The sequence below is a fragment of the Myxocyprinus asiaticus genome, chromosome 46 (assembly GCF_019703515.2).
Source record: "Myxocyprinus asiaticus isolate MX2 ecotype Aquarium Trade chromosome 46, UBuf_Myxa_2, whole genome shotgun sequence".
Classification (NCBI taxonomy): domain Eukaryota; kingdom Metazoa; phylum Chordata; class Actinopteri; order Cypriniformes; family Catostomidae; genus Myxocyprinus; species Myxocyprinus asiaticus.
In genome coordinates, this window is record NC_059389.1 from 10,457,600 (window position 1) to 10,485,445 (window position 27,846).

Here is a 27,846-nt window from a genome sequence, read left to right on the forward strand (position 1 = left end):
TGTCGATCCCACCGCCAACAGAGAAGATTCACAGTGGTCGTCGTCATTATTTGACTATTCATAGTGAACTACCCATTTTTTTTATGCCATATTACATTTTGAATGCTTAATTTAAAAGCATTCACATAAAAAAATGTGAATGCAGGACACGCTGAAAAAAAAACAAAACAAAAAAAAACGCGGGAAGCAGCGCAAAGGTCAAAGACATCCGTTTAGTGTATCTCATGTTTACATAGAAAAACAGCACAGATGGTCGCAAAAACGCGTTTAGTGTGAACATTTCAGGCTACATGGAAAACTGCTGGCCATCACCAGCAAATTTGCATGTAGGCCCACTGAATACATGAGAATTTCATTTAAGTTATTGACTTGCCAACTAAATCAGTCAGGCAACATCTTTAATGAACTCTATGGACGACAAACATCATGTGACCGGTGAACTCTGACACCTTTGTGAGCAATAAGAGAAAAACAGAATGTTCTTACATCTTATAGTAACATTCTTATGTAAACAACAAGCAATTAGGACACTGTACCCTTCCATAGACGCATATCTGGACAGCTTTTAAGTATATACTGTTGAGGTGAAACCCTTTTAGAAATTAGGTGAAACCCAGTTTATTCAGTTGCTCAGTTTAATCAAAAACTGAGGCAAGGGCTTCTGAAACTAAAGTAAAATAAAGATGAAACACAAGGGTAAAAATACTTGTTCAAGTGTATTTTCTTAAAAAAAAAAGTCACAATTGTTTTTCATTGTGGTACTAAAGCAATGCAAGATGATATACAAATCCACGAGTGCCGGGTAATACAGCGCTACCGTAAAAGGAGTTGGTGTTCTTAAATATTCCGAAGGTTGGCAGCAAAAACAAACTGTAATAAATATGGTTTTCAAAGATAAAATGCACCGATATACCAGGAGCAATTTTTTGAGACACACTGATATACCAGCAGACACTCAATGTAAATTTAAAAAAAGTTAAACAGCACTTTATCCTTCTGAGAAAAACCTAACTAAGTGCAGTTCATATTTCAGCCATTTTCTGTTCTCAAAAAACAAAGGAAAAAAAGAAAAGACGACATCAAATGAGCTTGAACCATTTTGTACAGATATATTTACATGTTTGGTAAGAAATCATATGAAAATACAATGGAGGAAAATCCGCTATCGGAGAAGGAAATTTGTATTGTTATGCTAGTCTAGAGCGATGATGTCATCATCGTCCGCTGGCTGTTGGTCAAGGCGTTTGCGCTTAGACGCAGCATCGTCCGTTTCAGCGTCATGGTGCTTCCTCTTGCGATTACTTGTCTCTGGGGAAGCTTCCATGGTGCTTGAGGATGGTTCTTCATCGGAGTCTACGATAAGGACATCATCGTCCTCTGCAGCTGCTGTAAAAATGAGAAAATGCATTTATTGCAATGTCAAAAAGGGATGACTTATGTATCGTTCCTTAAAGTTAGTGGAGGTTTCGCCCAAAGTTTGCCAGCTACCTGTGATGGCCTTAACTTTAGATGAGGTAGAAGGCTGGGCAGAATCTTTGTTTCCATTGGTGATGCTTTTCCCCTCCTCTGGGTCACTTAGAACTGGTGCCTTATCTGGGGCGTCACCCACCACTTCAAACTCGACATCCTTTTCTAACTCCTCACTACAATGAATTCAAGATAAAGAGTTTAAAGCTCAAGAAGTAAAAAGAAAAAAAAGTTACATTCCTAACTTCATAGACACCCACTAACCTGTGAAGTATATTGACCAAAAGCGTGTAATCCTGAAGGAAGTCATCTGCTTGAAGACGGCTCCCGTTCCGAATCCCAAAGTCAGCCAAAAATTTGTTATTGTTTGCTAAAGAAACAAAACACAGGAACAAAAAAACAAAGATAGGATTTATTAGAAGAGTACGATGTCCTCTAGAGTCAGAGCTGTAAAATGCACCAGTTTAATTCACACCTTCAGTCTCTCCCTCCTCTGAGGAGATGAGGATTGTTCCTTTTCCATCTTCAATTTGCACATCTGGTGCCACCATGCCAAATTTTTCCTTCAATATCTGAAAAAGCAACACCACAGTTTCAAGATGAGGAAGTCTACTAAACCCAACAATTTAACAAACCAGTACAAAAACACTGAAAATGGTAGTCAACATTAATAACAACAAACCACTTCATTATACTGAAAACAAAGGGCCTGTTTACACTTGGCCACTTCATGCTTTTTCACTGATTCGATCATGAAAATTCCAGGTGTAAATGCCCTCCGAAACGCATTTGAGACAGATTGCAATCTGATCGCTCAAACCACTTCAGATGGTGGTTTGAGACTCATTCCAGATGAAACTGGTCAAGTCTAAAAGCATTTGGCTGTTCAAGGCACATATGTAAACTTTACCACGGCCAAATTGCGCTACATCAGCATAGGAAAAATGTGAAACATAACAGCTGTCACTGAATATTTGCATAGGGCTTGCGTCATGCAGTAAATAATAACAATGGAAGAGATGAATGCATGTTGTAGGAGAGACGGAACATTTTTCCTCATTTATTTGATGCAATTGCTGATGAAACTGAAACTAAAAACTAACATGAGCGCAGCTGACGCGTCTTACCTACGAGAAGCCCCGAGGGGTAAAACACAAAACGCGCACACACATACAGACACGCGCGCTGGGCAAATTCACTTGGAATAAAATAATAAAGCACATCTTTTAAATTCACTGCCCAGAATTAGCATAATCACGGAAGTGAACTGTTCGAATCGAAGATCGGATTTATATCCATTTGGCGGAGACACATTGATGTGGTCAAGTGTAAATGGAATGAGCTTTCAATCAGATAGCAATCCAATCCTTAAAAATGCATGAAGTGGCCAAGTGCAAATAGGCCCAAAGACTTCTTGGCATACAATATTCAGAATGTAACTTCTTTTGTAGGCCTCAAATGTGAAAACCAACAAAAACAGACACTTGTAGTGGATTCTAAGGGCTGTCGCTACCTTGTCCTGAAGAGTTATCACAATGGACTTGTGCACGTTCAGTTTCACTGTGACTTCAGGTTTGCTGGCACACACGTAACAGTTTGAATTGGGAGGGTCCAGTGCGCATGGTACCAGAAGCTTTTTCCTGGGGTTGGGCTGCTTGTTCAAGAAGATCTAGACAAAAAAACATGAAAAGCAATAAAACAATTGCTGAGATAGTACCATCTTAAGCCACAGGGGAAAAAAGTGTTGCAGGTTACACAGGACATAATGCAAATTGGTTCACACTTGTCAAAAGGTGTGATCAATATGTAGAAGCATTACTGCAAGCTCACTGTGCGACATTTCTCAAAGTCTGAGTTGAGAATTTTCAGCGCCTCCAGAACAATGAGACCGGCAATGACAGCATTAGTGGTGGCTATTGCTGGAATGATGTTTCCTGCCATGGCTAGATGAAAAGAAACAATGGTTTTAAGCCATTTTAAATGCAATACCAACATTATTGCAAAATAAGTCTGAATTTATGAATTTCATAGCTTAAGTGTCTAGAATTCTTGAGTTATGACAATAAACTGAAGCATTTATTTGAAGCTCTATTTTTTTAATTCCAAAAGCTCTTCAGTCAATTTAGTATTAAAACATCTTTAATAAGGCCTAAGTGGGTGTTATTTTTTACCATAACTTAACAAAAAGGGCATTAAGCACGATTTTTATATAAACAGTACACACTATCCTCTGCTACAAGTATGTTTCTTGCTTTTAAAAATGAAATAAGTAAATGGTTAAATATTTGTAATCAAGCTAAGCGAACTGACAAAACAAGTTTCCAATCACTTACATTTGACATCAAAGCGGCTTTTCATGTTCATACTGAATACGTGCATGCGCAAGTTTGCGGCCGACGTTACAAAGTCCATGGCTGAAGGGTTGTCCTAAAAACATTGACACACAAAAAAAGTGGGTTTTACACAAACATCTGACTATAAGGTTTCTTTCTTTTTTTATTTTTTTTAAAGATTGTGCACATTCACAGTAGAAATTAAAATGCTAAAATAGGTTTATAACACTATAGATATTTCAGTCATATGGCTAATATAATAAAACCATTCGCTTGTCAGTTGTTATATACCAATATCTAGAACATAACTATCTAAAGCCATGCTTTTCAAACTGGGGGGGTGCCAGTGCATATCTGGGGTGAAGCGGAGAATGATGATAAATTCAAGTAAACTCAAAAGAGAAATAAAAACAATTAAAATGTATTGTGAAGATAAATGAAAATCAATAGCTTAAGAGACTGTTGTCCAGCTTAATAGACATTAGATCTATGGCTAATGTCAAAAGTACATGGATGTCATGCAAGAGCACATCCATGTACCGGTTGCGCTCGCATGCATCTCTCCACTCTCACGCGAATTTCCTTCACTCTCGAGGTGTGCTTTCAAATATAGGGTGCTCTTTTATGAAATCTCCCTGCTCTAGCTCAGAGAGCGCGTATGCGTGCTCAAAACGTGTCCTGTGCGCTCGCAAATCTATTATAAAGCCATATAGCTCTACCTCTGTGATTCAAATATTCTGGCTCAGTAGACGTGGTATTTTGAGGGAGAAACAATACCAGATTTTGAGGAATCGATTCGCCGATAACCTTTTTAGGAACAGCAGAGTACATAGTTAAATGTGTATTGGAAGAATAATATTTCTGGTGTTCGCTGATAATATAAGAAATGTGAGCAAATCAAATCTATTAATAGAACTATTTATAGCCGTTAATCAAGAACCAGTATGACGCACTGCCCAATGAGTCTGTCAGACTGAAATTAAGGTTATTTATCATCATTGGTAAATTTCTCCTAAGCCTGAAATATGATTAATTTTGATAATTAAACACTTGAAGACAATACCTGATAAAACTTTAAATATGTTACCAGATTGCACTGCTGTTTTTTAAAGATATTTTTTGACATTTAGCATTGGCATCAAATTTATTACTTACAGTTGCAATCAAAATTATTCAACCCCCCTGACCAGCAATACATTCTGGTGATGTGAATTAAAACACATCAACTAAAACCTCAGTAAACAGTCAAAGTAAGTTTTTAATACACATTTTAATACACAGTGATTTTGAGAACAAAGAGTTCAGTTTACACAAATTTTTAAATAAAAAACAACTAATTCTCTCCACAAATGTCATGTCACAAATATTCAACCTTAGTCATTTGTGGAGCATCCTTTACCCTTAATAACAGTAAATAAATGTTTCAGGTAAGTGTTGTCCTTCGGACACCTCTCTATTAGAATTTTTTACACATTTCTCATGAGCAAAAGCTTCCAGCTCATTGATATTCTTTGGTTTCTGTGCTGCCACTGCTTCCTTGAAATCCCAAAAAAGGTTTGCAATGGGATTTTAATGATGGACTGAAAGGGCCATTTAAGGACATTACACGACCTATCCCTGAACCAGATTTTGGACAACTTGGATGTATCCTTGGTGTAATTGTCTTGCTGGAAAGTCCAGTGATCGCCGAGCTTCAATTTGCACACTGAAGGCATCATATTTTTCATGCCAAAATGGCCTGATATCTGAAAGAATCCATGTGTCCAACACATAGTCAGGATAGCCGTTTCCTGCAGCCGCAAAACAACCCATAACAGGACTGACCCACCTCCATGCTTGACTGTGGGGATGGTGTCGTTCTTGTCATCACCTTGTCATCTTACTCCAGATGTACTGCTGATCCATGGGTCTAAAACTCATTTTCAGTTTAGTGTCATACATCTATAAAACCTTCTTCCAGGACTCCACAGGTCTTTCCTAATTACTTCTTGAATATTCAGTCAACTGGAGTTTTGCTTTCTTCCATACCCCAAGAAGGTTGCTGTTGTACCACATTTTAAAAAAAAGTAACCCATTCGGTGCTGCCAACTTTGTCTATTGGAAATTGAAGTGCCTTGGAAATGTACTTTTAGCCATGATCTTTCTTGTGTAATGAAATAATCTCCTCTATTAGCTTTTGAGACAGCTTATTTTTAATTGCATTTTTTTGTACAGAAATACATTTTGCTTACAACGCTAAACTTAAATGTTAAAACTTAAATAAGTGCCATTGCAGATTGATGACTTAATTTTGTTTTAAAACAATTACTTGTGTAGCCATACATATTTAAGAAACAGCTACATGCAATAGGGGTTGAATAATTATGACATGGCTGTATTTTTAAAAAATCCTGCTATTTAGAAATATTAGGTTATATATTCACACTATGACTTTGAATGTGTCACTCAACTGATATAGATGTAAAGTTTAAAAATTCTGGGTCATCAGAAAAGCTTAACTTTGTAAATCCTTACTGTCTTGGGGGGGTTGAATAATTTCGATTGCAACTGTACTTGACTATTGTATAGGCCTATACAACATTACTGTATGTATGGGGGGCTTACTATTTAAGATTTGAAAATCCCCAATCATAATATATGTTAAGTTTCAAAATAAAATGAGACATGCTAGGTATATTTTAAGTTTCACTTTTCTTTTTTCCCCCATGGTTTACACTCACCTTGTCCCAAACTAGCTCTGCATCGTCACCCATCTCCATCAGCTGAGATCGGAGGGTTTCTACACTGCGTTGGAAGAGCTGAGCGTAACCCTGAACACCCAACACCTGCTGGTCCTTCAGACCTGTGCCACAGGCCTCCTCCTGAGAACTTGCTGTTTCTCACACACACACACACACACACATTAACGCAAGTCATTTACACTTATGGCCACTGTTATGATTACAAGTCTAAGTGTTTATATGACCATTCACATTTGAGCAAACGAGCCCATGTTCACATTCTTAACAAAAACTCACCAAGCTGCTGGATTTCTGTCCAGTCTAGAGGAACTGGGGCTTTCCTCTTTTTCCACAACTTATCCATGGTCAACAAATACATGATGTCATCTTTAAAAAGCTGAGACACACCACAAGGTAGAACAAAATCAATTTAGACCACTTCTACAATATGGACCTTGAAAACGTTACCAGAGTTTAATAAAAAGCCAAGTGAAAATAGTCTAATTGTGATAATTTTGTGGCATTGGTAGGATTTTAACTCACCTTATTGAAGAGTTTAACAGGATCGTAGCCTGTGGAGCGAGCCCATTCTTTAGTGGACACTCGTTTGATGTCTCCGTCCTGGTCGGAGGCTGTAGCTTTGGCTGCTGCTTCTGCAGGGTTCCCTGTGATCATTAAACATCACTTTCCAACAAAAATAGTAGTAACACTAAGACCGTTTCCACCTGGTATTAAGATGCATTTTGGGCGATCCAATCATATGTGGTCAGTGCTAAATACAGGTCTAAACAGGGTCAAAAAGTTTTGTGATCAGATCACAAAAACCACATACGAATGTGGTCAAAAACACATGTGACCACATCGGATTTGAGGTATGAATGCTAATCTGTCCTGTATGCATCCCGGCAGCAGTGAAGCACCACCCCTCACCTGTCAATCAACCGCTGCACTTAAACAAGAGTTTAAACTTTGCCGGTTACGGGCAGCTTTAAAAGGAAATAACCGTCCGATTGGAAAATTTAACAAAGTGAAAACAAACACAATTACGAGAGCTTCACGGATCTTCTTCAGCGTGTCTGATATCAACACAGATGAGAACAAGAACATTTGAAGTCCCTTTAATACAGGTAATACACTAAAATAACTGAGAATTCTTCTGGAAATATTTGATTTAATTTCAGCTGCATCTGTAAGAAACAGCGCACCTTTATTTTCCCGCACATTCTTTGTCTTATGACTTTTCGCAGTTTATAATCATGAGGTAACACTGACATAGTGTCGTCATGAAATCAGAGACCCCCCTTTCAAAACCGAACACAAGGGGTCAAAGGAGATGTATTTAGCAACCAGCGATGCGTCTCACCTGACCACATGTGAACGGATCACACGAGACGCATCTTAATACTAGGTGTAAATGGGGTCTAAACCACAACATGCTGAACATCTAGTCCACTTGCAATACAAACAGAACTTGTCAAATATAAAGTTTCTGACCATATAGAAAAGCTACTTTCACTGATTAACCAAACCCTACATTTATACTGCATGTATATTTAAGCAGAAACTAGAAACTAAATGATAAAAGGAGCAGGTGTCATTGTGCAGCTTCTCACAGGCGGCCTCAGGGTCAGCTGTGTCAGGCGAAACCTCCTGATCCGCATCCTCCTCGCCAAAAAGCTGACTGTAAAGGCAAATTACCAAGACAAGTCATAGGTTATGCCAATTACTTCCAGTGGACAATAATTAGAATGGCTCAACAATAAAAAAAGCCAGTACTTTCTAAGCATTCATATAAAAAGGGTTCATTTAATAAGAAACAATATTCATTTGTTATTCCAAATTAATATTCCAGAACACTAACTTGAAGAGGTATTTGGCCCACACAATGCAGTGAATGGGTTCAGAGGGCGTGTTGCGAATGGTGCACCCTGGGAAGGTTTTCTGTGTAGGTTTCGGCTGGCACTCGTAGCATTCTGTCTGACCCTGCGAATTGGAAATTTGCCAAATGAGAAAGCTGTTATTCACAAACACCTTTCCAAAACATTATTGCTTGTGCAACCTTCGGGATATTTTTGTCTTCATTTTTTTGATCATTTGGGCTGTGTTAATGCCAACGGCATACATTTTGCCGAAGGTGTGTATTTTTTGGGGAATTTTGATATTTCAATCTTAGTTCCTAGAATACATCTATAATACACAAAATAGTTACACTCAGGACCTTAAGGACAAAAATGTCCCCACTGAAACCCATTTAAACTGCAATATTTGATCCCAGTGCCATTAAAGCATAAAATCATGAATTCTATGATATTATGCATTCATTCTGGAGCCCTGGCTTCAAAATTTTAATATTTTATATTTATGATTTCTCATGTTTAGCCTATGGAGCAAATACATGCTTTTTTCCTATTTTCTGTTTGTTGTATTATAGAGCACTGCAGGCCAATTGAATAATGTAGATAAAATTGTGTGGGTGTGTTGTTATGGATGTCAGAGTGTGTTTTGAGAAATTTGTGTGTGTGTGTGTGTGTGTGTGTAAAAAAACAATAGTGGCATTATGTAAACAAACTGGCATATAAAGGGTTAAAATCCTGAAAACGAATGAATATTTGTTAGTTATGATCAGGACTGGTGTTGGTTAAAAAAAAATTAACTCATTGAAAGTGGAAAATAATATTAATATATAATATTATGGCAGTTTTTGACAAACATTTTTGTCCTCTAAGGACCTCGGAGTAACTTTTTTAAATTGACGCACAAGTGTTAAACAGATGCTTTTTTTTCACTCTTAACCTTGAAGAGGACAATATTTGTCAACAAAGTGACTGTTGTTTTAACACATATGTCTTGCCTTCTTGATAACTGTAACCTGTCCCAGATACCCTGCCGTGCCACTCTCAATGAGGGGAATGTCTGCAGCCAAACACATCCTGTTGACGTGATTTCTGGCCGCTGCAAGGACAACAGAAATAACAATCAGTGCAGGCCACATTTTAATTTAGATGGAACAAAAGTAGTACTCACATTCACATCTGCATAAGTCTGTCTTCAGTGAACAATACATACCTCTATTATCCAAAGCATTCATGACAAGTAGGAAATTCCGGAAGAATTCCACATTGTAATCTGGGCTGTAACAGACATAAAAACATAAAGAGACAGCAAGAGAGCCATCAAACATTTTGATAGTAGATTTAATGGTCTCTTAAAAATATAAGTGATATAGCAGCTAAAGACAAAAGGAACTCTTGAAACACACAAATTGAAATAATCAGTTTTATCATTTATATAATTTATAAAATTGCTTCCTTGACTTCTCAGATTGTTCATGATTATTGAATAGGATTTTTTAAAGATAATTTTATATTTAGATTGCACTCACAAAGAGACATTTCAAACGAGTAAGATATTTTATGAATATTCACTATAAAAATCTCCATGACCATGAATTTAGTGAAAGTGATTTCACTCACTTCATGATGCTGTCATGGTAGGCAGTGATATTCGCAGATGGGCAAAACCTAAGCACGCTCTCTTTGGCAACCTAAAACACATTGACAAATCATTGGCATCTGACACATACATGTAATTCGTTAATACATGGCTTGAAGTTAGTTGTGCCATTTTACCTGAGCTTTAGACTTTCCAACATGTTTCTTCTGAAACAGGAACTGTCTATTGAGGTTGCTGACATCAATGGTGTCCAAGTCGATCTGTAAACAAGAAAAATCAATGACAAACAAATGCTACAAGTTGGTACTCGTCTAAAAAAATATTTCACCATGGAAACATTGAATATTTAATATCTCCATCTTGTCATGACTCCATGTCTTACAAACCAGGTGCATGGTCTATATGCCTTTAAACAAGCATATTTGCAGTTCAAATGTATTACTGGCTTTTATAACATAAAGGCTTTTTCTTAACTCTGATTTTCACGTTATTTCATTCCGTTGGTAAAATTTCCACACAAAATTTGAACTTGATAACCAATTTCCACCAAAATGCCATTGTTATGACTATTTTTTTTTTTGTCATTGTTACTGCTGTAAAATTATAAGTTGGTATGTTGTTTAAAAGAAACTTTTAATTTTAATTTCTTTTTTTAACACAGTGGTGTCCAATAGAAAGTTAGCAGCAGTGTTGGGTGTAATGCATTACTAAGTAATTAACTACTATAATTAAATTACTTTTTCATTGAAAAAAAGTAAAGGGATTCCTCTTAATTTTTCAGTAATTTAATTAGTTACTTCTGATGTAATTGTGTTAAATACTGTATAGACAATAAAACAATTCTATATAAAACAATAGTGAATTTAAAATCTAAATTTAACATCTAATGTTAAAATGTGTTTCCTAATTTAACGCTGCCCCCTTAAATTCTTTGGCCAGTTCATGAATAATTTATTTGATTTTATATGATTTATCTGAAAGAATTAAAAGAACAGTTTCATGTCTATCCTTGTATTTTTCATCTGGTCGAGGTTGATAAGGGTTTTAGAAAGTAATTAGTAATGCAATTACTTTTCAGACAGAGTAATTAGTAATCTAATTACAATGCAGAAGATGTAATTAGTGGTTAGTAATTAATAAACTTTTTAGAGTAACTTACCCAACACTGGTTAGGAGTTCTTTTGCACCAACCACAAAAATTCCGCCACTATGAAAACTACTGTTACCATGTTAAATATCTGTAAGGAGGACTGCTGAACACCACAGAACATGGCGCGAAATAAAAAAGGCAGTTCTATATGTCTACGTTTGCAACAACACAGCATAAAACACTTACTGAAAAACAAAATGCAACCGTATATAAAACGCATGACTCTCGTTTTGTGTCTCTATTTCATTGTAGGTGCTTATAAACGGGGGTCGGGTGATACTGGGGCCTTAAGCATCCAGCACAAAGAGAGTCCACCGTTCTCCGACTTACCACTTCAATATTCTTAAAACCGGTGAGGACCAGGTTTTTCAGCAGCTCGCAGCCGATGCCTCCCGCCCCGACCACCAACACCCGACAGGAGGACAGAGAGTCGGCGAGCTCTTTGCGAAGAGGTCCCACCAGTTGTGCCATTGTCGGCTCGGCGTTTCGCGGAAGAGCAGCAGTTTGATCCTGAGGGGAAGGAAGAGACGCGCGCGGTGAGTGCGCAGGCGCAGAGGCTCCAGTGGCGCGCGTAAACTCGGTGGAGGTTTGAACTGGCGCACTCTGCTGGTGCGGCTGAGCACAAGTGATTTTTATTTATTTATTTATTTATTTATTCTCTTTTTTTTTTTCTTCTTTTTTTTAAAATTAGTAAACAGTAACATTTACAATTGTGTAAATATAACAATAAATGTTATACAATAAGATATGCATTTTACAATATAAATATACTGAAGTATATAAAAAAGGAAACAATAACAAAAAAGAAGTAAATATATTGTAAAGCTCGCAAATACTCATAGTTTTTAATGCTTTCTTATTGAAAGAGTCTCTAATATTGTTAATGTACATCTTGATTTCATTTAGCAAAACCATAAAGTTGGGTTTTACGCTGATAAATTTAGATTTATGGATATGAAATCTGGCTATAATTTTGATAAGATTAACCAAATGAAAAAATCTTCTTTTGGATAGTCATTACAGCCAAATAGTACATTTTCCCATAATATTGAAAATGTTCTTGAATATGGAATATTCTCAATAATACATTTCTGCACATGTTGCCATAGTGTAACTGAATAATTGCAATGCCAAAATAAATGTAAAGAAGTTTCATGATAAACATTACAAAAAACACAATTTGTATTAATGTCTTTTTTGAACTTTTGTAAATAATGATTAGCTGGATAGAATCTATGTGATTTTAAATGAAACCTCTCTATCTTTGTTTCTAATATGGAACTTCTGAGGTAGTAACTAAACCATTTTCCAGCATATCGTCTTACCATTTAAACAGGAATTCCAGTATGAAATAACATATGGTACAGTGATCATTTCTCTTTGAAAAAGATATCGGATAGCTCTATTATTGTTTTTGGTATTCAGTGATAAGCATGTTTTACCAACAAAGGTTTCAAAAACATCAGAAGAGATTATGTCAATTGAACAATGTTGATAAATACCTTTGAACAACATGTGTGTACCTGAGGGAATAGACCCGAAAACAATTGAGTACTCTCTTTGAGTAATAGGTATTTTAAAATGTAAAATAAAATCTTAATAAGTAAATAATAATCCTTCTGTATTATATAACTGACTAATTAGTTGAATGTTATTGTCAAACCAGTTTAAAAAAAATAATAATAATATTTTAAAGATATTGCTGCATATGTTAATCTTGCTATACCCTCAGCCTTTGCAAGGAGAACTCTCCCTTTTAATGATAAATCCCTTTGGAGCCAGAGATTCAGTTTCTTTTTTGTTTTAGTGATTATAGGATTAAAATTGAGAGAGCATCTTTTCAACTGATCTTTAACAATAATAATTCCGAAATATGTGACAGTATCTTTAATTGGGATGGTACAAATATTATTTAAATCGCAATCTTTAACAGCCATTAGCTCACATTTCTTAATATTGAGATACAGACCGGATGCATAAAATTAACTTTAATAATATTGATAGCCACTGGAATTTCATCCATATCATTTAAGAAAAGAGTTGTATCATCGGCTACTGATAATAATATCTCTATTTGCCATTAAAATACCTTTGAGATTATTGATTTTAATGTGGATAGATAATAGTTGAGCAGCAAGCAGGAAAAGATAGGGGGATATGGGACAACCTTGTCTAATTCCTCTTTTTAAATCAAATCTGGAGGAAGTTCCATTTTTTAGTTTAATTGAGCAATTTGCATTGTTGTATAAAGTCTGATTTTTTGAAATACAAAAAAAAGATCACCAAAACTGAAGGCTTTCAAAGAGGAAAAAAGAAAACCATGTTCAATAGTGTCAAAGGCTTTTTGAAAGTCTAAAAATAAAATAAAGCTGCTAGTATTAGCAAAGTGGAAATAATCTAATATATCTAGAACTAATCTAATGTTATCGTCAATAATGCTGTCCAAAACAATTTTAATTCTTGTAGCAAATATAGATGCAATTAATTTATAATCATTGTTTAAAAGACTAATCGGTCACCAATTATCAATAAAGAGTAGTTCTTTTTTAGGCTTGGGAATCAGAGTAATGAAGCCTTGAGTCATAGAAGATGGGAGGCTAGTGTTAGATATACTCTCACAGAAAAGCGGGAGGAGGAAAGGGGCTAGCTGTTCAGTAAATAATTTATAAAATTCTAATGTTAAACCATCAGTTCCAGGGGATTTATTCTTTTTTAAACTGTTAATTGAAATAATTATTTCTTCTAAATGAATAGGTTGATCCAAATAATTTATTTTCCTAACTTCTTTTAATGAGTTGAAGAAATAAAGAGACGCCTTTTTATTATACTGTGATGAATACAATTTGCTGTAAAATTTGGAAGAATATTTGGAGATCTCTTTCGGGTCATAAGTAATTTTAACATTAATATTTAACTGATGGATTGTATTTAATGTACCCTGAATTTTGTCTAACCTAAAAAAATAGGAAGAATTTTGTTCCCCTTCCTCCAATCATCATTTCCTTGATCTTACAAAAGCACCTTCAGCTTTTCTTTTGAAGATATTATCTAATTTATTCTGTAAATCAACCATATTTAATTTATCTAAATCTGTAAAATAATTTGGCCCTTTATTTAAAAGCAAGGTAATTCCTAGTATAACATTATTTTATTGTTCTTTCTGAATAATAGATAGGCGACTGACAAATTTTCTTAAATATTTTGAAGCTTCAAATTTAAAAAGTTCCCAATTAGTACAATATAATCCTTCTTCAATAGACTTCTTTAAAAAGACATCGATCAGATGAGTAATTTCCTTCTTAACAGCCTTGAATTTCAAAAGAGAATTGTTAAGTTTCCAATAGGATGTTTTTCGAACATTACAATAAGTAGACATTTGCATACTAAGATAAATTGCTTTATGGTGTGATTTTTATAGTTGCATAGAGACTGTGGCGTTGGGGACGAAACCTCCTCCTAAATAAATAAATGTAAAATTATTTCAAAAATAAATCAACACATTCATGCATAAATATTTAAATAAACAAATAAATGATTTTTTTATTGATAAATGGACTTAATTGATAAATGATCAGTTTTGCCTTTCAGCATTATTGTATGGTATCAGGGCCGTACCATGGGTTTGTGGGGCCCAAGACGAAATCATGAACATGGGCCCTACCGATGTGAAAATATTCAAAACTTTAAAACATTATTTAAAAGCACATAAAATATGCACTTTTTAGCTCAGTAGATGACAAAAAAAAAAAAAACATCCAAAAATAGTTTTCCCCTCATGAAGATGTTAGGTTTAAAGAATATTCCGGGTTCAGTAAAAGTTAACCTCAATCAGCAGCATTCGTGGCACAAAGTTGATTACTACAAAAATTATTTCGTCCCTCCTTTACTTTAAAAAAAAGGAAAAATCTGGGTTCAAGTGAGGCACTTACTATGGAACTGAATGGGGGCCAATCCGTAAATGTTAAAATACTCACTGTTTTAAAAGTATAGCAACAAGACTTAACAATATGTGTGTTAACATGATTTTAGTGTGATAAAATCGTTTAATAACCTTTTCTGTGAAAAAGTTATAACTAATTTTGCAACTTTGTTGCCATGACGATGTAACACCATAAACCCTAAAACGACGTAAAAATTACGATTTTAACAATTTACGATTTTAATACAGCTCAAATAATACACAAGTTTTTACAGAAGAATGAATGCAAGTGCTTTTATAAAATTATAAGCTTCACATTTCTGCCTTTAAACTCTCCAAAAATTGGCCCCATTCACTCGATTGTTGCTTTTTTTTTTAAAGAAAAAGGAGAAGTGAGTCAATAAATAATTTTTGTGGTAATCAACATTATGCCCCAAATGTTGTCGATTGACCTTAACTTGTATTAAACCCGGAATATTCCTTCAAAAAATGCATGAATGCATAAGTGAAAGTGTATTTTTATCTTCTTCTAAAAATCTTCATTTGTGTTCTGCTGAAAAAAGAAAGACTTCTGGGATGGCATCAGGGTAAGTGAATAATGAGAGAATTTTCATTTTTGGGTGAACTATTGCTTTAACATTAGTAAATGCATTAGGTATCATGAACTAACAATGAACAATAACATGAACCAACTGTAATAAGTGCTGTAAAATTATTGTTCATTGTTAGTTCATGTTAACTAATGTTTTTTAATGTTAACTAATGTTTTTTAATTAATATTAACGAATACAACTGTATTTTAAAGTGTTACTCATTACAGTATACAAAATAAAAAAACACTGTTTAAAATAGTTTTAGATGAAGAAAGTATGTCACAACACAGGACACTGCTGACAGTGCTTGAAATTTCATTTGAACTACCACATAATGTTTAAAGACTGCTGCTGCAATAGAAAATATTAAATTCTCAATTGTAATATTATATTCCCTTCTACCCCAGGGAGGACTTTTGTCTTATTGTGTACAGATACAATGAATAATATAGAAAAAAATAATAGCACAATCTCGTAGTTCAAAATAACATAAGGGTGGGTAAATGACAGAAATTTAAATTTTTAGGTAAACTAATCCTTTATATGGTGACTCCCTTTTTAAGCACAGACCTTAACATACCCAAAATAAAAAAACATAACCAAAATAAAATGGTTGCAGTTCATGAACCCTGGTATGTTTTGAAAAAAGACACTTGGGAGACTGTTGTCCAAACGTCTGAACTAATTAAAGTAATAAAGAAATAGTTTGAAGGACTCAAATTTATTGTAAATTATTTGCAAATAATTTTTCAAATACATGAAACTGTACTTGACACAACCTAAAAACACAATGGATTCAAAGCCACAGGTCTTACCATGTTTTTGCTAGGGCTGAAAATAGTAATAGGCAGGCTAGGCAGTTGTCTAGGGCCTTCATTAGTGGGGTGGGAAAAGCACAGGGGGTGCACTTTTCCCTCCACCCCAAACCCCCACCCCCAGATGGATGGCAAAATGCTCCGGGGGAACACCCACACTCCTGGCCACCGCTGCCCCGCCCCACCCCCTCGGAAAATGTAGCACCAAACTGACCTTGGTTTTAGTTCAAATATGAGTGTGATAACTCTCCTACTGTTAGTTTTACAGATCATTTTCTAAGTCAATGTCAAGTGAATTTTCAAAAGCTAGCCAGATGACCACATTCATTCAGTTCACACCCTAACTCATTTACAATATGCCCACATTCTCTTTCACAATTACGTTTCACATTATGAATCACGTCCTGTACATGACATATATTCATACAAAATGGCTAATTTCGCAGTTAGTAGTAAGTAGTTTGCATCCTTGGAAATTACTGTTGGTCTGTACAACATTTCTATTGTAAAATAGTGAGTAAATATTGGATGTTAAGATACTTACATCCAGTGCTGGGTAATAACAGATTACATGTAATCTAAATCTGGATTAGTATGCATTCAGATTACAAAAATCCAGTACTTGTAAATGGATTTTACATTACATTACATTACATTACCAATCAGCCAAAGGCAGTAACTAATAAGCAATTTACTAATTCTTCTTGTTAAATTTAAAAGAGGGGTCTGAGCCGGAAATATGTTCAAACTACATACACTGAAGACAGAGCAGTCCTGTTCCACATGCACTTCCATTGTAAGTGCCTCACTGTAACCTCAATTTTAACTTTTTTAAAGAAAAGAAAGGACAAAGCAACATTTATTTTTGTTGTATATTACATGATTGCATTGAAACCTGGAATATTAATTTAAGCACCTTTTTTTTTACTTCACTAATGTTTTATGAAAGGAGTGTTAAAGGTGCACTCAGTGACGGTTGCATGGCGCCTTGCGAGGAGCGGACGTATGAATGGCGAGCTCTGAGCACTTTGCTAGTTTTAATGCTATTTGTGTCATAAACCAGTGAGATTCGATACACCCTGATTCTTAACTGTTCTAGGAAGACAATATGTAAAAAAATTCAAAATCCTCAAGCTCTGGAGACATTAAAAACACTTACGTAAGCAACCAAATTGGCCCGGTTGCTAGGGAGGGAAGAGTCACATGGGGTAACCTCCTCGTGGTCCCTATAATGTGGTTCGTTCTCGGTGGGGCGCGTGGCGAGTTGAGCGTGGTTGCCATGGTGGATGGCGTGAAGCCTCCACACGCGCTATGTCTCCGTGGTAACGCGCTCAACAAACCATGTGATAAGATGCGTGCTGGATGCAACTGGAATTCGTCCTCCGCCACCCGGACTGAGGCGAATCACTACGCGACCACAAGGACATAAAAAAAGCACATTGGGAATTGGGCATTCCAAATAAAAAAAAAACAAAAAAAAAACACTTACGTGCTCAAGCTGATTCCCTGCAGCGGCAGGCCGGAAGCCCCGGATTCAATTCGGACAGTGAACTGAAAGAAATCTGGCGTGAATTGATGAACGTGTCGGCAATCCGGATGAAGGTTGTTACAGACTTGGAGGATTTGGCTGTAATACGTCCATGGAGACGAAATTCTCTGAGTTGGTTACAAGATTGTTGGACGTCGAAAAACAGATCGATTATCTGGAGTCATCGGAGAGGGAGTTAGTTAGCTGCTAATCCGCTAGAGGATTTGGAGAATCATAATCGATGAAACAACGTCTGAATTGTTGGAATTCCTGAGCATGAGGGAGGCAGAGATATGGTGAAATTCCTAGACGATTTCTTTCCGAGTCTGCTCAACATAACAGGCCATAAGCTGGCAATTGGAGATCCACTGCGGGAGACAGGTCCCGATCAATTCTGGCCAAATTTCTGAGATCATCTGATAAAGATCTTGTGTTATGCGAGGCGAGGAGTAAAGGAAAGCTTTCTTGGAAGAACCACAACATTGTCTTGTTCCCAGACTTTGCCAATTCGTCTAGAGAGAAACGTGAACAAGTCAGGAAATGCAAGAAACTCTTACATCAACGGAAGATCGCTTTTTCTCTGATGTTTCTGGCCGAACTGAGAATAGATACTAAGGATGGACGTAGAGAATTTACATGCCCACAGTAAGCACTGTCCTTCATAAAAACATTGGTGATTTTTATGTTGCCGCTTAGTGGACCGAATCATTGAACATACTCTTGACTGATAGAGGAAGCTGAGCGCCTTTTTTGTTTCTTTTTGTGCTGGTTCCGGCTAGCGGCTGGAGTTTGTTTTGTGTAATATCATTTCTTCGGGACAGCTTGTGGATGAATCTGCTCATTTTGGGTGCTTATGCCTACTGTTGGCTGGAGCTGGTTTTGTTGAATATTTCTTGCAGGACACTGGAGTGAGTTTGACTGCCCGTTTTTTTGTTTTTTTGTTTTTCCTTTGTGCTGGTTCCGCTAGCGGCTGGAGTTTTTTTTGTGGAGGAACACACCTTTGAAACAATTAAGTGGATAAATCTACATGTTGTTTTGTGTTTATTCTGCTTATGGGCTGGAGTTTGTTTTATAGATTATCTTCTGTTGTGTAATTCTGTATTACAAATTTTTGTATAGAAACACCGGACTTGAGCAATCCAACGACAAAGTTGTCGCGGGGACTCTCGTAGGTGTACATGGACTGTTTGAGTTTAGAGGGATGGACGCCAGTTGGTGCTGTTGTGCGCGGGGTTAATGCGCATGTTTTTGTTTTTTTGGTTTTTTTGTTCGGGGTTTGATTGTTGCACTAATGTTGGAATGTGGTCTTTATAATTTTTTTATACGTTTTGACACACAATCTATTTTTTCTAATATGTTAAAATGTCAAATGTTAATATGAATGGATTGTCTCTCTCCACATGGAATGTGAATGGGTTGGGGCACCCCATAAATAGAAGAAAGGTTATTTCTTTTCTTAAACATAAGAAATATAATATTGTGTTTCTTCATGAAATGCATTTTTTCCTGCAGGAAGCTGAAAATTTGGGAAGATATGGGGTGGACATGTTTTCTTTAGTGCTGGCTCAAGTAAGAGCAGGGGAGTCATTACACTGATAAGTAAACATCTATTATTATATATATATATCTTTTTTTTTATTATTATTATTTTTTTATTTTTTTTAATTTATTTTTGCGTGTACTCGGGCTTTGGCCACAGGGATGTTTGTTGGGGGTTGGGGGTTGGGGGTTGGGGGGGGGGGCAATGGGGTTTAAGGGGGATAATAGTTGACTCTGTATATGAATGTTTTGCTTTATGTGTCATGTTTGAGGAGCAACCAATAAAAATGTCAATCTGGAAAAAAGGTGCACTCAGTAATTTCTGCCTCATTAAAAAGTTTAACTGCAATTTTGCAATACTCACATTAAAATGAAGACTCCAGTCATATCAGTAACCTAATAAAAGCTGTTTTAATCTACATGGAGAGGGTCCCCTAATGGATGCTGCCATGATAGAATCACATGACCAGCTGAATACTACTCACTTAATCTCAGTAACCGTCCTGTTATTTGACACTTTCATTCAATGATTAAAGTAATCATGGCTGACTGTGAGCACTACATTTCTACAATGTCATCTGAAACTTTTTGTTTGTTTGGATTTTTTCCCTTTTTCTCCCCAAATTGAAATGCCCAATTCCCAATGCGCTCTAAGTCCTCGTGGTGGCGTAGTGACTCTCCTCAATCCGGGTGGTGGAGGAGGAATCTCAGTTGCCTCCGCGTCTGAGATCGTCAATCCGTGCATTTTATCACATGGCTTGTTGAGCGCGTTACCACGGAGACCTAGCACGTGTGGAGGCTTCGCGCTATTCACTGCGGCACGCACAACTCACCACGTGCCCATCAGAGAGCGAGAACCGCATTATAGTGACCACAAGGAGGTTAACCTAACGTGACTCTACCCACCCTAGCATCCGGGCCAACTGGTTGCTTAGGAAGCCTGACCGGAGTCACTCAGCACGCCCTGGATTCAAACTTGCGATTCCAGGTCCCATGTCATCTGAAACTTAACAATTATTGATTTCAAATTATGCTGCATCCAAGCCGCTAGGTGTCAGTGTAAGTCCAAGATGACACAAAGACAAAAGTTACTGAGTGCACCTTTAATTGGTACTTATTACATTTAAAATGAATTAATAGATTTTCATAAAAATATGCAATGGGTAATCCAAAAGCAATAAAACTAGATTAAAGTGTAATCTAAAATAACAGTAACAGATTACAGTTTTAGTTGTGTAATTTGTAATCAGTATACCTGATTACATTTCAGAAGTAATCTACTCAGCACTGCTTACATTTTACATGTCACTAACATTCTTAATCTTGACTGCTGACCTTGGTGATGCGTGGCGCTGGAATAATCCACTAGGTTTCCTCTTAGATTCTATAAAAAGTGAGTCCTACCTTCTTTGTTCTGATTGGCCATCTTAAACAACATTGACGAGCAGTGTTAGCCTTCTCAGCATGCTAAAAATTGTCAAGCGTAGGTGTGAATTTCAGCAGGGTGGGATTCTCAGAATAAAGACGCTCTTATTTTATGTTTGTGTGTGTGTGTCAAGTCAAGTCAAGTCAACCTTTATTTATAGAGCACATTTAAAAACAAAAGAAGTTGACCCAAAGTGCTTTACAGATCAAACAAACAAAATGACAGAGTGATATAAAACAGATTGATTTAAAGTTAACTATAGAACATAATAAAATAAATAAAAACATTTAAATACAACATCATGTTTTTATCTATTTCAAACTATTCAAATATCTATTAAAAAGCTACAGAATAAAAATGTTTTTAAAGAAGATTTAAAAATGGCTAATGATGAAACTGACCTCACATGGAAAGGGAGACTATTCCATAGATTAGGACCTATTACAGAAAAGGCACGGTCACCCTTAGATCTATAGTGGCAACGAGGAACCTTCAACAGAGGTTGATCAGAAGAACTGAGTGCTTTGGTGGGGAAGTAAGGGTGTGGAAGTTCACTGATATATTGGGGCGTGAGACCAGATAGTGCCTTGTAGATAAAAATCTGAATTTTAAAATCGACCCTGAATTTCACAAGAAGCCAGTGTAAAGATTCTGTGTTTCTGTGTATTGTGTTTCTATGGTTTGAACTAATAAAAAAATATAATTTTAAGAGACTAGAAGTAAATTTCTTGGTGTTGAAAAAACTTTTTTGAAAAAAAAAAAAAAAGAGTTGAAAGTCAACTCTCTAAACACATTCCTTTGTGACTAATAAGGGTCTGATTTGCACATTGTATATTAGAGTCAATTTAGTAAAGGTTATGAGTCACACTTACACTTACAACAAGCAAGTCAAAGTTTCAAGTAACAAGTCACCTGCTAATACCAAAGGAAAAACACACACACTGTTGGTGGTTTTTAGGGGGCTTTGATGCTCTGCTGAATTTATTGTCTGCCAAAATATTCCTTTTGAATTAAGAAGCGAAGCTAGCCAAATACAAATAATTTGGTATATACATGTTCTGTTCTGCTAAATTTCCAAGTCATTCTCAGAAGTATTACTGAGAGCTAGATACTTTTATGACTATAGATAAAGGTATGCATATGGGTCAATGACAAAAAAAGGATGTCCACAATAAAGAAAAGGAAAAAAACTCTTTAAAATATAGTAAAAATGGCATGTGTCAAGTTCTTAAAAAAAAAAAAAAAAAAAAAAAAAAAATCAAAATTATATCACTTTCAAGCAAGGTTTTGTTTTATTGACGCCACATGTCAAGTGGCACAAGCATCAGGTAAACAGTAATATTGTAAGATTTTCTTACACATAGAATGCATGTGAGTGTACACGTCCTATACATGTCTTTTATTTATCAAAACTGTTATACATATATATTTATTTATTTATTCATGTCATATAAAGGTCAAAGTTTTCATCCTTTTAATGAGGCTTTTCTTTATGATCCTGAATGATTTTGCAGTTAAAATTTTTGAATAAAGTAATATATTCGGGGGGAAAAAAAAGTGTTATATCATAAAATATACAATAGGTACACTGTCAATACATAGACATATACAGTGCCCTTTGCTTCACATCAGATGACAGAGGTTTACATGTTATATTGTATGACAAACCACGGGTCAGAAGTGTTTAAGACACGATTTATGTGTTCAAGTGTATTCAACACTACAGTGAACAGGGTACACACATTGTTTTGTTAATAAGCTACAGAAATGTTTTACTGAGATGCATCACCTTTATCTGCAGGCCAATAGAGGTTTATATTACAAACTTAAATGACTTTATATGGTTTTGAGAGAAAAAAAGTGTATGTAATATGGAAGTGCATGTTTTAAAGATTCATGCATGCACTATTATAAATAGACCAAGACTTTTTATTTTTTTTATATTGTTTTACTTAGAATTGCACACAGAATCATATTTATACTTTCTGTTTTTAATTTAGTTTATTACAAATTAAAGAACTGAATGCTGGAAAATGCTTTCCAAAGTTAATCAGCTCACCAGATCAACAGACCAACTACAGACAGAAAGTAGATCTCCTATTTTGACAAAGAATACAGGATGCAAACAAAAAAATGCTAGCAAAACCATTGTGAGATAAATATAAGTCTTGTGTTGGATCTTGGCAAAATTAGGATTTTTATGTAGGCAATATGGATAATCATCTTAATAAATGAACTAAATATAATTATTTAATATATTATAACTATTATAATTATATAAATTACTTTTTAACACCATTAATGAACATTGCACATTCATAGGAGGATCATGAAACTTTGATACATATAATGCATGTTCATTTAATGCCCACATTAATAATTATTTTTGTTAATGACTTACAGTATTAGTGATTTATGTTATTACAAAGTTATTACTTTCCATTCTACTTTTATATTTGCATATATGTACCAATGTCAGAAGGCATGTCCTTTTTTTTCCTTTTGCAAATGCATTCACTGATGGAAAAGTTACAACAGGAATTTACCTCATGGAAAAAAAGATGAGTCAGAGGGTTTCGGTGCTTCACATATGAAGGCCCAGAAAACTGCTCTGTTAAAGGAATAATTAAGTAATTTCTAAAGTAAAAAAAGAAGTTACAATTATCCTACTATAGTGCAAATCACTTCCTTTTAATAGGCATCATCAAAAACTGCAATGTCAGAAGACGTTCACCATGAGCTGCAAGCCTCTGACACCTGCGTCTTATCTTCTCACAATCTGTTTGCAAAGAACAAGATGTGAAGATACAGGCTTCAAAGATGGGGTTGGGGGTTGAAAAAAATATCCGTTCTTATCAAACCTCAAATCAAGTTTCTATCTTCCTCTAGCTGTGCACACTATAAAGCATTTAAAAGGGGAGGCAGACTCTAATTGACTCAGACATCTGCAACAGCTCAACATTGAAACCTGCAAATCATCTTTAAAAAACATGAGGACAACCTGTGTGTGTCTGGTCGTTGGACTGGTCCTGCTGGTGGCCTGGACTTCTGAGGCTCACCGTAAGTTCACTTGTTGTGTAGCTTTTCACTTGCCTAAGTTATTCATTTAAATATTGGACATTGTTATCTATTGCACCTAAAGGTGATCAAAGTAATGTTACATGCTTCAAGCCTACAATTAGTACCAATTAATTTGACAAAAAATTTATTATCAAATTATTTAGAAAACATATGTAATGGCACTTTAAACATCCAAAAAATCAATATGCTAATCTGAAGATCCTGTAATGTCACATCAAGGACTTTTTTTTTAAATCTCCAAAGAACCATTACCCAACTCAAGAACCTAACTATGCCAAAAATGGTTCTTGATTGTTCAAACTGAGCCTGAAATGCTGCAAAGACCCAATGAAGAGCCTTCATTTTACTGGTGATATTTTATATACAGCCACGTTAATTGTGGTTTACTGGGATAGAACTGTTATTTTGAAGGGTGAGCTAATAGTAAATCAAGAAATATTTATTGAGGTTTACACAAGAATTAATTCAGGCTTGTTCTTTGTTTTCTTAAAAAAAAATAATAAAAAAGAATCTTGGTTACAGTGAGGCACTTACAATGGAAGTGAATGGGGCCATTTTTTTGAGGGCTTAAAGGCAGAAATGTGAAGCTTATAATTTTATAAAAGCACTTACATTAATTCTTCTGTTACAACTCATGTATTATTTGAGCTGTACATTTGTTAAAATCGTCCTTTTAGCAGAATTACAGTGTTTGTCCTACGTTGTCATGGCAACCAAGTTGTGAAGGTTAGTAAGCGATTTTATCTTACTAAAATCATGTTAGCAGACATATTAATAATGTCTTGATAATGGCTATACTTTTAAAACAGTATTTTAATGTTTACGGATTGGCCCCATTCACTTCCATTGTAAGTGCCTCACAGTAACTAAGATTTTTTTTTTTTGTAAGGAAAAGGAGGGACAAGTCAAACTTAATTTATGTGGTTATGTAATCAAAACATTATGCCTCAAATGCCGATGACTGAGCTTAACTTGTACTGAACCCAGAATATTGCTTTAATTTCAGGACTGTGTTCAGGGTTATGTACCATGTTTTCTCACCAACAGCTCAAGCGCTAACAGTTCCACTAAAATGCTGTTTCAACTTCATCGACTTCCCAATTCCAAGCAACAAAGTTAAGCATGTTGAGCAGACAAGCCAAAGCTGCCCCATCAAAGCTGTTCTGTGAGTATTTAACTCAATGACATTGATAAGCAGAATTGTCCTGTGGTCTTAAATAACAGAAGAAAATATATTAAAGTATATTTCGTCTATGCCAGCCCTGTAAATTAAATGGCAAATGTGAACTTTTTCCCCTCAGGGTAACAACAGAGAGGGGTGAATTTTGTGTGAAACCAAACGCGCCTTGGCTAAAGAAGATAAAGTAGTTCCTGCCATCTAAAATGCAACACCTGCATCATGGCTTTTTTTTTTTTTTTTTGCTAAATGCAACTGCTCTTTATTATAAAAGTTATTTTATATATATATTCCACTGTGCAATGCATTATTAAAAAAATCTTTTAACCCTCCTTTTGTACAAAATCTGTGCTGAATTGTAAGATTTGAAAATGCAAATGATTATTAAAATGCATGGAGATGAGTGTGTATATTAGCATAAATACTGACAGTAAAAGACAATGACTTTGGTTTAAGCATAACATCTCATGTTTAATAATGTACAGCTGGGCTAAAAGAATAACAGACATCAATACTATGAAGAAAAACAATTAAAAAAAAAAAATTTTTTAAACCGTATACATATACAAATAATTATAAGAAAAACATGTCTAGAGCCATGTTTAAGTCTAATATTAAAAAAGAGGTGTAGTGTGGTTAAAGAAAAGTTGAGGAAAGTTTTTCCCTCCTTAGAATACTGTTCAACTTAAAATCTTAAACAACACAGAGTTCAGAGCATCTGTGTGGCTTTGCAATCCACAGCAGGAAGAACTGAGTGTTTTAACTTGCATAATGACAAACTTGCAAAATATATAGGGGTGTACACAACATGAGGCATAAAAGTACTCTTTGTTGCCCTTTGCATTGGGTAGGTTGAGAGTTGTGCGCTGGTCCGTTGCTAGTAGATGCATGCTAGCGTAAATGCGACACTTACTTGGTGCAACAAATCGCAAACTTAACTGCACTGTTTGGCATGTAACAGACCCAGAACCTGCGTGCTATCAATCTAACTATCCTACAGAAACAAAGAGGCTTAGACTCACATGTACATATATGGAATATAGAGTGAGTTTATTATAAAGGGTCCAAGGTCAGGCAGCAGACTGTGTCTTGTTTGGGTAGTTGTGGAAAAAAATGAAATCTCTAAAAATAATATCTTCCCTCAAATATTACACTTCTGACATCATTTACTCACCCTCATGTTGTTGCAAACCTGATGACTTTCATTGTATGGTAGAATTATGCAATGGAAGTGACTGGTGACTGAGGCTGTCATTCTAAAAAAACATAATTTTTTTGTTCCATGGAAGAAAGTCAAACAGGTTTGGAACAACATAAGAGTTGGTAAACAATGACACAATTTTCATTTTGGGTGAACCATTCTTTTAAAATATACCCTGATCTAGAACCAGCCATACTGGCAGAAGCCCAAGTACCAACTATTATATGAAACAAACCCAAACTGGTCTCAGATCAGCTTGGAAATGGAAATATTCGACAATCTTTTCACAATAAAAAAACCAAACAGCAATTAAAAAATATATATATAACAAAAAACACGAGCAGACAGAATTGCCGAAACAGGCTGCAATTTTTAAGGCAGAACATTCCAGCAACTTGTGTAAGAACATCCTAAAATATTATTGTAATTACTTTATAACCATCCATTTAAAAAATGACCATTGTTATTAATGTTGACACCCATGCCATTTTGTATAACACCACCTATGGTAGGGACACAAGTTACTATCTACGTACACAGCCAGCAAATGGGTTTAAAAACATGAAAAATATTATTGTCATAATTTAGCTGTGCAATAATATGTTAAAACAGATCTTCAATGTCTATGACCCCCAAAAGACACACAACATCATGGCGCACACACTGAAACACCCTCAGAACCTTCTAGAATCCTTCTCATGCAAACTGCATAAAAAACCCCATAAATCATCCATCCATTCAACTCGGCATGTCTCTTTGTTCACTTGCCTCCATCAGTCATTCTCTCACTTTTCCAAACCTTACGTAAGACCTTCTAAAAACTCTGATATAAGTTGAAAATGTATGCGTATTAGTGGATGTGTGAAAATCCCAAACCTCAAAATGAACAACTCATTCTGTCAGGCTTACTTGGAATGAACCCCACATAAAGCTTCAGAGGAAACTTTGCAAATACCCTCCTCCTAATCAACAACTTCAGAAGATGCGCTCTGTATTACAATGGTTTTTGGACATGGGATGTAATACTACAGTCAACCAGAAGAAGCCACTAGAGTTTTGTGTGATTCGTGGAAACTAATGGAGTGTACAAAAATTCATTACGCAAGCTTTATGTGTATGGAATGTTGCAATCGAATGTCTAAAGCGCAGTTAACGTGACATAATGTGTGTTCATGTGTTTCTTGTGGGGTCATAGAACATGTGAGCATCTCCAATGCAAAAAGAGTGTCTTGGCTTCTTTAAAAGATTTTTCCTTTTTTCTTGTTCTTTTCCATTGTCCTGAAAAACATACAAAATAAACAAAAGCATTGGTGAATAACGTGATAACTCATATGAACTCAAAACGTCTGTTTTCAGCAGACAAATAAATGTCAAGTGCATTCAGGAGCGACAGAAACTGGGTGATTCTCAAGAAACCAGTCAAGAAAATGTCCTGGTCCTATTT

At 35.6% G+C, this 27,846-nt stretch overlaps 3 protein-coding genes across 4 annotated transcripts in view; 1 reads left to right on the forward strand and 2 right to left on the reverse strand.

Annotated features, from left to right (window-relative positions):
• Positions 1 to 697: 697 nt before the first annotated feature.
• On the reverse strand, positions 698 to 11,660 carry LOC127436110 (SUMO-activating enzyme subunit 2-like). The gene is made up of 17 exons (XM_051690046.1): positions 11,454 to 11,660; positions 10,150 to 10,233; positions 9,994 to 10,064; positions 9,587 to 9,651; positions 9,372 to 9,472; positions 8,382 to 8,503; positions 8,134 to 8,201; positions 7,064 to 7,185; positions 6,818 to 6,917; positions 6,521 to 6,672; positions 3,801 to 3,894; positions 3,298 to 3,410; positions 2,981 to 3,136; positions 1,943 to 2,039; positions 1,732 to 1,837; positions 1,489 to 1,643; positions 698 to 1,386 (listed from the first exon to the last, which is right to left on the reverse strand). The coding sequence occupies exons 1-17, from the start codon at positions 11,592 to 11,594 to the stop codon at positions 1,193 to 1,195; spliced, it is 1,941 nt and encodes a 646-aa protein (XP_051546006.1). The 5' UTR covers positions 11,595 to 11,660; the 3' UTR covers positions 698 to 1,192.
• A 12,084-nt stretch (positions 11,661 to 23,744) lies between these two features.
• Positions 23,745 to 25,533, forward strand: LOC127435983 (C-C motif chemokine 22-like). Its single transcript, XM_051689846.1, has 3 exons — positions 23,745 to 24,003; positions 25,072 to 25,189; positions 25,326 to 25,533. The coding sequence occupies exons 1-3, from the start codon at positions 23,934 to 23,936 to the stop codon at positions 25,390 to 25,392; spliced, it is 255 nt and encodes an 84-aa protein (XP_051545806.1). The 5' UTR covers positions 23,745 to 23,933; the 3' UTR covers positions 25,393 to 25,533.
• LOC127435982 (septin-7-like) overlaps positions 25,357 to 27,846 on the reverse strand; it is a 37,840-nt gene continuing 35,350 nt past the window's right edge. For both annotated transcript variants that reach the window (XM_051689845.1, XM_051689844.1), the window contains exon 13: positions 25,357 to 27,680. In XM_051689845.1, the coding sequence (XP_051545805.1) occupies positions 27,641 to 27,680 (40 nt within the window). In that variant the 3' untranslated portion in view covers positions 25,357 to 27,640. The remainder of the gene's footprint in view (positions 27,681 to 27,846) is intronic.